The 12,182-nt window shown below is 40.4% G+C and overlaps 1 protein-coding gene across 1 annotated transcript in view; it reads right to left on the reverse strand.

Moving 5' to 3' along the window:
- RAPGEF5 (Rap guanine nucleotide exchange factor 5) overlaps nt 1–12,182 on the reverse strand; it is a 163,945-nt gene that overhangs the window by 124,015 nt on the left and 27,748 nt on the right. Inside the window, exons 2-5 of the mRNA XM_074574833.1 lie at nt 9,102–9,152; nt 7,851–7,957; nt 6,698–6,819; nt 5,160–5,328 (exon numbers count right to left, since the gene is read on the reverse strand). Of these exons, the coding sequence (XP_074430934.1) occupies nt 5,160–5,328; nt 6,698–6,819; nt 7,851–7,957; nt 9,102–9,152 (449 nt within the window). The remainder of the gene's footprint in view (nt 1–5,159; nt 5,329–6,697; nt 6,820–7,850; nt 7,958–9,101; nt 9,153–12,182) is intronic.

Consider the following 12,182-nt stretch of genomic DNA (forward strand, 5'->3'; position numbering starts at 1 on the left):
CCACCCAGCTTTGGTAAGGTGTGGAGGAACACCATGGAATGCAAGATCACATAGATAAAAGCAGACAACATCAAAATCATTATGTGACACATGAAGCTTGATATTTAAAAAAAAAATAATAATATGTGATAATGAAAAGAATACATGTAAGAAGCCAAAACTTAGCAAATTAAAGCAACAGCTGAGAACACTATTAGGTTCCCTTGACAGTTACTCACAAGACAGAGAGACTTAGTGTGTCTTTGCCGAAGTGGGGCAGTGCAGGAAGAACCCTGCTAGAAACTGTCACAGAAGTCTGGCCCACGTGGAAAAAGCTACGCAAAAGCTGTTGTGGACAGCATGGGATAGGACTGTGTTTTTCTTTAAAATAGTCTAATTCCCATCACTAAAACATCTGCGAGCCTTTTGGAAGGTTTATCAACAATCAGAAGAAAGATACAAATATGACAGGGTTATTACTATGGGAAGAAGAAAAAGAAAATGCCCTTGAGTCTTTACTTTTCATGGTATTCACAAAGTGTGGCATGCCAGCAGATACACAAAACTGCAGCTGCTGTAATAAACATAAATCCCAGGTATTAGCAGGAGCTTCTATCTTTGACTAAATAATTTAATTGCTCATATGCTCTGATGTCTTTAGGGAGAGAGCTGACAACATGTCTGGAATATGTAGCTGGTATATTGTGGTTCTTACATCCCATGTCCAAAAATTTCTTTCCCTGATTAAAAAATTAAGGTCAGAAAGTACAGGATGACACGTGCATTCATTTTGGGGCAAGCATATCCAGACCAAAATGGTAATTCAGATTAGAAATAACTATTTTCACAACAGCCTTTCTATTAAAAGTGTGATTTAACATTTTAAGTGTTACAAACAGCCCAAAAGAAATAAATGAACGCAGTTTCATTTACAAAGACCGATTCAGTCTTTCTCTTTATAATTTGTAATAAGATTAAAATAACTGACCTCTTTAGATGCCTGTGTTTCCCTACACATCTGATCCCTTCTGATCTCTCAGAACCAGGCTAGGACCTGCTTCTTCTAAATTGAAGGCAAAAGATAGCAGCTCAGTAGACACAGCCACAGACGCAATCTATAAACCCAGAACAGCATATTGCACAGCTATTTCCATATTGGGCATTTATCACTTCATCCTCTATTTAAAAATACTCCCAGTATTCATCTGCATATGAGCATCGAATACTTCTGAAACGATTAATATACTAAAAATTACAGTCAGCTCTCCAGAATCAGAGAGGAAGGGTATTCTGATACCCAGGCTAATGGAAAAATGGATACTGAGGAGCAGAAACAGGACAGATATCATCCTATTTTTTTATTATTTTTTTTTTTCAAAAGGGGCCAGCCAAGGCCTAGGAGGGTTGGTACCAAACAGGAGCTACAAAGCCCAGGCAAATGAGCCTAATGCCTATAGAGGTCGGTGGTCTGTGGGCTCAGTAGTGTGTTAAGCACAGCGAGATGCAGGAATGCTTGCCCTAGATCTGCATGCAGGAAAGTCAGGTCCAGCACAATTATTACTGTACGCCACGTGAAAGCAACTGCAGTGCTTCCCAACCCACTGATGGAGGAAGCAATTCGGATACACGCATGGTCCTGTACCTGGAGCTCAACTGTGCAATGTAAAGCCACAACATATGTCTCTACGTTGGCTTTACAACCCACTTACGACACCATTAAAAGACCCACAGATACCTGAGACCTGTTTGCATTCAGCAAAAGCTTTCCAGAAACTCTACAAGGCAGTAACTAAGTGAATATCCCACCCTAGCTATTTGCATCAAAACCAAATTACTTTTAAAAATGATTACTTTTCTGAAATTAATAAAATGTAAATTATTTCAGGACAGAAGATACAGAATGTTGTGTAACACTTCTGAAAATAAAGTAACAAGCAATCTGAGATAAAGAAAAAAAAATCCCCAGTTAACATCTCTTCAAATAATTAAAACAAATATTATGGGATACATTTCAATAGTCTAAGGCACCCAGTGCAGTCTTGAAATGTTCACTGAGTCTACCAGTGGTTCTGGGAATTAGGTGTTGTTATAAACACCCCCATTTACAAAGAAGGAAATAGAAGCACATAAAGATTAAACACCTGATACAAAGCCACTGCAGTCACTGGAAAAGAATTCAGGAGGCATTGGATGAGAGCCTAAGCGATTGCACAAGGTTGTAAGGAAGCCCATGGCACAGCTTTCAATACAGATCTTTTGTTCCCAGGCTATTGCAATATTCACTTCTTTTCCACTCAAGTAGAATTGGCTGTGATTAACATAGGGTGTTTAATGACCCCAAGAGGCCTCTGCATCAGTCCCATCTCATCTGACAACATTAACAGGGTCTCACATGGAATACACATGGAATAAACGTAACAACATTAGCCTTCAGTTTAGTGTGAGCTGCTAAAAATCTGCTATGTCCTGTCTTGTTTTCCATGGTAGATTACCACCATTGTTATGTTTAATGTAGGGAATTTGTCAAGGTCAAAAGGCAACAGGGAGTACTTATTCTGGAACTACAAGCACATCTCAGGCTTCAGAACACTATTTTAATTGTAGAACGTACTATAGTATTATTTGGTAACACTGCTAATACCGCCCAGAAACAAATAGAAATCCTTCAAAAATCTGTACAGCAAGTCAAGACTGGGCCATGTTTATTTAATAGGGTTTCCAGAAGAGCTGCTGAAGGGAGTCCCCAGAGCTCCTACTGCCTACTTCAGGTCTACAGGCTGCTTCTTGGAGAGCAGATCCATGGTAGTCCACAGAGACCCACTAATGCACCCAGCAGTCCTGCTGCCCACCAGCTGCGGGGAGACAGAGCTCATCTGGCTCCCAGGACCACCAGGAGATGTCCAACGTTGCCTTCTGGTGCACAAGCAGGTGGTCGCTTCTGATTTCATCAAAAGCAGGGAATCTAATTAATACGGTAAGAATTTCTCTGTCCCTATGTACATACAGAATCAATGCCGTCAATACAGATTATGAGAAAAACTAAAGGTAGAAAAATTAATATAAGAATATTAAATTACAAGGAAGACTTTGCTATCTAATGGTATGCAAAACAGCATATATGCTTGAGAAAAGACAAACACTCACTGCAAGGAAGAGTTTTTAGAATTGCCCTCTTTCTTCATGAAAAAGAGTAACCTGGTCAGATAACTTTCAAAAACACCTCATCAATTCTATTCCTGTTCAGATTGTGTTTTAGCAGTGTACTATTTGCATCAAGCATGGAGGGTTTTGAACCTGGAAAAGCCTCTTTTCCCTTTAATATCACACTCCCTCAAGAGTATACCGTTATTTAAAATTCAGTTCCTTCAATACATATTTTTTTAGAAAGCACCCTCACAATCTGACAGGTAAAGCCTCCAGAAAATAATTCTTCAGTGACAATGTTCCCAAAAGGAATCCAACTTCAACTAAAATTTGAATAATGTGAGCAGGAAGGAGCTGGAAATGTACATTAATGAATAATTGTTCAATTCATGTGACAGGGATCATCTTCCACCAGGAATGACAGTTGCACTGGAACGATAAAACTGCAAAGCAGACTGTAAAATAGTGTTACTCTCGGGCCAGAGTCAGCATACAGGACACATTTTTAACTCGAGCCTAAAAAGTCTTCAATGCATTTTCCTACTCAGCATCCTTCACATAACACATCAATATGACCTATCTGCTCTATCTTTTTGATTCAAAGCCTTTGTACGAGTAGTCATGAACCATGAAAAATGGCCTAATTTGCAGTGATAATGAGGAAAACCCCAATTGCCACTGAAATCAAGATGAAATCGCCCTGATATTTAAAGGACAGACAAACTGCTTAGCACCAGAGTAGGCTGGAAGACAAGAATTTCTATTTGCAAAAATATTCAAAGGTTTTCTCCCATATGAGTCCTCTGCTTAGAAGATCATATTCAGTCCCGCTGCTCTAGCCAATCTGGGGTCCTTGTCACTTGGCTACAGTCACTCAAGCTGACCAAACAAATGCATTTTCAAGGGACTCCCTGCTCCAGAACTGCCAATTTGTGGTTGGTGAGGGCAGTCAGCAACAGGGGAGGATATCAACTTTCTGCCCTGACCCATGCAGAGAAATTACTGAGATATTTTTCTACCAGCTGAACATGTCTGAATTTAAGAAGCTGGGCTTGAGACAGCTTACAAGGACTTTGGGCTTTGTGCTCCTTTCAAGTATATACATTGGACATTTATTTGAGAGAATGTATTTTTAAAATCTAATATGTAGGGAAGAAAGTAGTTACAGAAGAAAAGTTTTGTCTTTGACATCAAAGAGACTAAATCCTAGTACTGGCAGAGTAATGGTTCTCCACAGTATCAGGTTTGAGGATTCATCATACAAGGGACAAAGGAAGAATTTAACCCAGCTTGTCCATCCAGGCCAGCTCCTGCAGACTTGCTAAGGCATGAGGGGCCACAAGCCTCCAGACCTCTCACTGACACCTTTTTCCTATATTTTGGCCTCTCACTGTGGCACAAGTAACTATGGTTTCCTTCTAGCTGCAGTAAAGAGACAACATTTAGAGTGCAGCTGTATCAGCACAGAGGGTATGATAATATCCAATAATCAGGTGAAAACGGAGACATAGGAAGTGAAACTCTTAAAAGGCATATTCTGAAAAAGGAATAATAATGTGAGGCTACAGAGCTCTGGCAAAGGTGCAGTAGCAAACTAAAATCACATGACTGTAGGTACCGTATTTCTACCCATCCTCTCTATCCATCTGACAGCTGAGCCTGACACAGAACAAGGGCATCTGATCTGCTCATCAATCAGCTCCACACCATGCCTGCTGCCAAATTTGTGCCAAGCCTCCAAATGTAAAAGGATACCAAAAAATAATAAAGCCATTTGCCCAGGTAAGATAGCAAGCTAGAGTCAGCAAGCTAGTGCACAAGAACTACAATATGCCAAAACCCCCAAGTCGAGTGCCTTCATTTATCTACCCACACTGACTTCCACAGATGAAAAGCCCACCTCTACAAAGTTTGTCAACCCTGAAAAGAAAGCTGGCTCATTTGCACAGTAGTTTGGGAGTAAACAGTGTCATTATAAGCCAGCCACTTACAAAAGAGTCAGCAAAAGTTGCAAACAGCTGTATACGCACACTTACAGATTACACATGTCAATCCTGGGAGGAGACAAGGGCAGTAGTTGAAGTAGGAGCTTTACTCCATTCTTCCATGTTTCTTCTTTCTCAAATTCACAGAAAAGGTAGGTACATTCATCCGCTGAGAACTGGTAGAAAGCATGACTGTCTTGAAAATAGAGTTGTCTGTCCACTGTTAGGAGAAATAACATTAGATAGCCTTTAAACCTTTACCACATAAAGGTTCTGTGTCCCCACCACGTTCTGTATTGAGCTTGGCTTTAATGCTGAGGTGCACCAGCACATAGGTCTAAAGGATCGCAAACTCTGCATAAAAGCAATCCTGCCTTGTATTAACCTAGTGCAATCAAACAGGACAACCACAAAACCTCAATTTGAAGAACTCCAGGCTCCTGTAATTCAAGCATTAAGACTGCTGAGTATTTAATCAATTTTGGAATCAGGTCAGAATTAGGGGATAAAAACCTTCCACTTGTCAGATTTCTGAGCCTCGATTTCCATTGGCTTCTAATCTGTTCTCACTAATGGCCAGGCACTGGAAGACAAAGTTCAATAATGGGGATGCAGCCCATCATTATCCCAGCTTCTCCTCAAATCTGTCATTCATCTCAGTGGCCAATCCAGCCCTAAACCACGACACAAGGCTATTGGATTTGTAGACTAGACCTGGGTAAAATGACACGCCAGTACAACAGCTGTCATCTTCCCTGGCATAACTGGGATTGAACTGGGATCGAAGGACAGGGTCCAATGCCAAAACCTCAGGCTCTTGCTGGGAGAGTCATTCAGCCCTTGTTGAGGCTGCATGATCAGACATACTGTTGGTGTAGTTGGAGCAGAAGAAAACCTTTAAGTATACTGTCAGCGCACATAAGCAGAAATCTTCCATAATACCTCACCTTTTTGCAAGGAGGAAAGTTAAGTGTCTAGCACAGACTCCAGGGCCGGGTGAGTTGAGCTACCTAAGCAGTCCCACCTACAAAGTAAAGTCCATCAGATTTCAACAACCACATTAGCTGGACCAAACCCCTAAATTTGGTGGGGAAGGTGGGGGCATCCGGTTAGAACCTGGCATGACCACTGTCTCAAGGAGCTGAATCCTCTCTCAATTGTAATCTAAAACTATGAAAAACAGAGAGAGGAATGGAAAATCACTAATAGCTAAGAGAAGTCATCTGGCAAAGCCATGATCTGCAGTGACTAAACAGCTGCTCTCTTGTGAGAAACCTAAAAGGGCTTGAGGAGAAAAAAAAAATAGGCTGGAACTGCCTGCAACTTGGTGATAGGCAATTACATTTACAAAAGCAAAAAGAAGGAAATTGCCTAAAAAAAGAGAGACTCATCTTTGGTATTTATGAAATGAAAGGTCACAGAGGTGAGCCTACAGAAGAGATAGTAAAATAAACAATTGTCAAGGAAAATGGATCTATCTGCTCTTCTTTTTTCTTTCCCTCCTTCCTCTCCCATCAAAAATCTGAGTCTTATCCTATGCAGGAGAAACTGATAGCCTTCCTCACACTAGAAATACTATCAAGACTGACCTGATAATATAATGCCCATATCCAGGAGAAGCTGCCACACTCCAACGGCTGTAGATCTGCACTTAACAAAAGGGCACTGCTCCAAAAGCCAGTCTACCAGTTCCGATCCAACACAGCTTCTCCTGAAAATCAGCAAAACGTCACTTCTTACATTACAGTAATGTTAAAATGCTCTTTTATAATAAAATGCTATTTTTTAAAGCTATTAAAAGTGAATCCTTTTGTTCAGCAGGGTAAAACCTTTGTCTCAATTACTAATTTTTGTAATTCCATTCATTTCAAGGGAATAAATTACTCTGGCAAGTCTCAGGGGATGCCTCTAGTTACAATGAGGGAACTCGCGTTAGGTGAGTGAGTTCCCTTACATACTTAATTCATGTGGCACACTTTACAATATGTAATATTTTTATCAATTTCTGCTGCCTACAGACAGTCATCCAAAGATGTATAAGAGCTAAATAAAATACAGCTTTTAGCCTCAGGATTTTATTTCCTTTCTGAGCACAAGCATAAGCAATACAGCTACACAATATACGTGTAAGACCTTGAGTGTTGCTCTGCGACGTACTTCATCTTTCACATTATTGGTAAACTTATCTTTCTAAATCATAAAAAAAAGAAGTTGTGACTTTTTTGAAATATGGATATGAATGAATGGTGCTATAATAAAGACCTGCACATTTCAGCATAATTGAAAATAGGAGGAAGCATTTATGCTGTAATGCAACACAAATGGAAAACCACTTCATTACAGAAATATTCCATAAATTACACGCAAAAAGTCACTGTGTAACTAAATCTTAGGAATCCAATTAATCTCTTTTACAACTCATATAACTTCAGACCAGAGTTGAATTTAATACTCTTTCTTTTCAAGAAAATAACTGCCAAACACAATTGTATATGAAGTCATAAGCAATTAAATTAACGGACACACAATCAGGCCACTGCTGCTTTCTGACAACCGACAAAGGAACATAAGAAAAGATATTAAAATACATGAGATTTTAAAGACTTTTTTTAGAAAATATTTTTGATTCTTAGTAACACACACAAAATCTCACTCTTGGAATTTACTCTCTTGTCGAATCAGGGCATAGACAAATGCAATTAAAACCCATCCAGTTGATTAAAATGAATGATCTCAGGTTACCTGCAAATGCCAGTAAGGTACACCCTGTCTTTAATCAGGTCAGACGCTTGTAGAGTAAAAATATTCCTGAGAGCTCTCCCAGCACAGGAAGGACTTTCTCCATAAATCTGAATGAAAAGAGAAATTGAAAACTGTGACAAACAGGGATTTATTTCTCCTGTATTAAATTGTCTTGCCACTGTCGGCTCCCTCCTTCTGAGCAATGCCTTCTCCCCAGCTAACTGACAAGCAAGCAGTCAAAGCCTCATAGGAAACGCACCCCAACTTCCGCCATACCCAGCTGTATCATGGGTTGCAAATGCCCCCACGAGCTGGACTACTTTTATTTTTGCTGCCTTAGAAAAGCAGAGGTTTTAGTATTCGTAAGCTTTACCTTTGAACAACCGACAAGTTCAAGTGAAAACAAGTGTTATTCTAGCAAAGCAAAAAAACTTTATTAACCATTGCAAAACCACACAAACACAGTTAAAATTAAATATTATTCCATGTGTATTTGAGTTAAATTATTTCATAGAAGCCTAATAAACATTGAAACACCATATCATAGGTTCTTCTTTTTGTTCAGAAACTTTGGAAGTATCCTATGATAGCTATGGGTCAGCTAATCCATGCCTTCCCAGGAGGATGTGGTCTTGCAGAACGGACACACCTCTGACTTCCCCTACACCTGATTTCTACCTTACACCTCAAGGCTGCAGATGTGTCTGTCAAAACAGGACCCAAATCCATCTTCTATAAAACCATGTTCCACCTGGACTCTGTATACCAATCCTTACTGAATTTAACTCAAGTTTCTTTAAATGGTGATGTTTCCTTACCGTCCCAGCAAAACACATCAGTAACACAAATAACTAACTTGAAAGAAAAACAATGACGCAGTTTCAACTTTTTGTTGTTGTTTCCTATGTTTAGGAATCTTTCACGGAAATATAAAATAATCCTGAGACAGTAAAGTCTTGTGACATGCAAAAAAAGAGCTCTCAAATAGTACAAAAGTAAGCTAAATGGTGGCAATCGTTTAGACAGCTGGGAAGTGAGTGCACATTGGAATTCACAGCAATTCAGTTTGCAAATTCACTAATAGAAGTAGACGATTTCTAACACACACAAATTATAACTTGCTAACTGTATTTAACTGCAGGCCACATTCACAAATGTCTTCAAAGCTACGATTAAGAGGTTGAACCAAAGCAAAAAGATTCCTAATACATTGTTTGATGAAATAGAATTAAAAAGAAACTTGACAAGTACCTTGTTTGAAGGAGTTTCCAAATAGGGATTTGAAATTCTTCTGGACAGTGTCTGTAAGACAGTTTTGTAGAGTTTTAGTTTTGTTCTGTTTCTTGGATGGAAAAAAAATAGCAGCAATCTAGGTCTTTTAGCTATTGACATCTAAATAAAAAGAATTTATCAAATCATCTGAGCAGTCTAACTGAAGTCTCCAAATATTTATTTTTTTCACATCCAGAAAAAGGTTCGGTAAACACAGTTCTGTATTGTTTACTACATTTATTCTTGATCTGGAAAAGATGAGCAATGAGGTGGCAAAGTCTGTAGACAACACACAGTTATTTGCATCAGGAAAGACCAGAAATGACAGTGAAGAATGTCCAAGATAAATCTAAAAAAAGTTAGGTGAAAAGACAGTATCATGATGAGCTCAACATTAACAGCAGCATGTATTAGAGGGAGAAAATGTAGCTACACATGCTCTAATATTTCTTAACGCAAATTTTATCAATTCAGTAAAGACACCTCAAGGTCACAGAACACTTCTCAAGGAAGACCACTCTTCTACATAAAATTCTTAACTGTAGTTAAATAAAATATTAGGATAAATGAGGAATAAAATGGTGACCAGCGGGGAGGTAACATTCCTGTTATATGTAGATCAGCATTTTCTCTGCCGTGCCATATGCTGCACTGGTAACAGCATCTCAAAAAATGGACGCTACAGTGTTAGATGGGATTCAGACAATAATAGTAGTAGGAATAATAAAGGGTTGGGATAAATTTTAATATGAGAAGAGACAGAAAAGACTGTGACTTTGTTCAGAGAGATTACAGGAGACATAATGCAATTACACAAAATAATGAAATGGCACAGAGAGAAGACTTTCTGTGCTCTGTTTTATGTAGCAGGAGAATAACCGATCACTCAATGAAATTAGAGAGGATTCCTATTTGAGGAGATGATAGAAAGGAAAATGACACATAACTTCACAGCAAGGAAATGCAAATGCCAAAACCTTACCGCTGATTAATACAGATTGGGGATTTAAAGTTATAAAATTAACAGTGAACCAGAACTCTGGAAGGCAAACAGAGACAGGATAAACACCTCTACGAGAGTCAGGTTTCCCCACCTTTACTCACCGTGATACTTCCATATCTTGCCAGTGTTAAAAGACAAGATATTGTCTACTCTGATGCTTACTGGCAACTTCGATCTTACTACACGCCACACAAGACACAAATAAACATTGCGTAAAAGAAGTCTGGAAGTGGAACAGAAGACATTGTGCAGGTGCACTGGCAGCACAATGGGAGGATTGTGTGGTGCTCCCTCACGTTATTCCAACTTGTAAGCAGCATAATTAATTCCTCACTTTGAGAAGGTTCCAATTCTCACTTGGTACATTGTAATCACAAAAAAAATCATCCTTCACACCCTGTAAGAATTACAGAATCCATATTTCAGTAACACCACCTGCTTTTTTCCCCTCTATGTTCTGGTTACTGTATTTTTAGAAAGAGAATGGAAGTGACAAGTAACCACAGAAGCATCTAACGCTGTTTACCCTTCCACGCTCATCACAAATGTTAGTTCCACACGTAACAGTAGCTCCATATGGAAATACTATAACATAAAAGCTTAATTCCCCTCCCCTGTATCCAAGAAAGATGCCATAAGAGTGCAACATTGCCTCAGATCCCACTTACTCTTCCTAGCCGGCTCGTCATTAGCACCTCGGCTCTGCAGCAGCCTTACATACCACCACTTCACTTGGTTTCTGTCCAAGTCTTTCATTCAACAAGCCTCACTCACTGCAGCAGCACGGTCGAAATGTATACATTGATTTCCCCCCTCCCCGCTCTATTCCCAGGCTGGCGCTAACGACATTATCATCAGCAAGCTAATTCCAGTGATGCCAGTGGTTACTACAGCCCCGGGCATTGCACTGGCCCGGTCCCCAGCATTCAGAGGCCTGCTGAGCCTCAGACAGGGAAAACACTGCTACTGCAGGGTGCAGTTACACAACAGCATGAGACCAAACTCAGCAAAAAGGACAAATTTGGTGGCCTTTTACAACGGGGTTACAGCATTGTTGGATAAGGGAAGAGCGACTGACATCACCTACCTGGACTTGTGCAAAGCATTTCATACTGTCCCATGCGCATCCTTGTCTCTGAAATAGAGAGACATGGATTTGATGGGTGGACTGCTTGTTGGATAAAAAATTGGCTGGATGGCCACACTCAAAGAGTTGCTGTCAACAGCCTGATGTCAGGGTGGAGACCAGTGAGGAGTGCTGTCCCTCAGGGGTCCAGGACCAGTATTATTTAACATCCTTGTTGGGGAGGTCATCCTCCCCCTCTACCTTGCCCTGGTGAGGCCACATCTGGAGTACTGTGTCCAGTTCTGGGCTCCCCAGTTCATGAAGGACAGGGAACTGCTGGAAAGGGTGCAGCAAAGGGCTACAAAGGTGATTAGGGGACTGGAACACCTCTCTTATGAAGAAAGGCTGAGAGACTTGGGTCCTTTTAGTTCAGAAAAGAGAAGACTGAGGGGGGATTTTATCAATGCTCCTCCAAAATGATTTTGGTACATGCACCCCAATTCAAACTACATTTGCAAATAACTCTTAGAACAAGCCAAAATGTGCTTTTAAAGCAAATTCATTAGTCATCAAGCAAACAACTCATCTCTTGTGAAAACTACCTTGGAACAGCTCTTGCTGCCCATGCCAAGTGCTGCTTTCCAGGCACTGCTACCTCAGCATCCCCCTGTGCCTCTTCACCAGATTGAGTAGAAGCTTTGCCAAACCACGTGTCAGGGAAGAGATGGGGATGTGTCAGCATGTATAGTCCTGGGACAGGAGACCATATGTGCAGCCAATCCAGAGCACTGGGTGTCCTCCAGGAGGGCCTTCCCTTTGTACATGAATAAATGTGCATAGGTGGCTTCAGCTTCCCTGCTGGGATGCAGAAAAAAGAGGCAGCAAACTGGTGCCTTGGGCTGGGCGATCAGGAGCATGAAGTATGAACGTGGCCCAGGGATGGCATCCTAGCTTGGGGACACAACTTGCATGTGACAGGAGAGGACAGTTG

The sequence above is a fragment of the Larus michahellis genome, chromosome 2 (assembly GCF_964199755.1).
Source record: "Larus michahellis chromosome 2, bLarMic1.1, whole genome shotgun sequence".
In the NCBI taxonomy this organism is placed as follows: Eukaryota; Metazoa; Chordata; class Aves; order Charadriiformes; family Laridae; genus Larus; species Larus michahellis.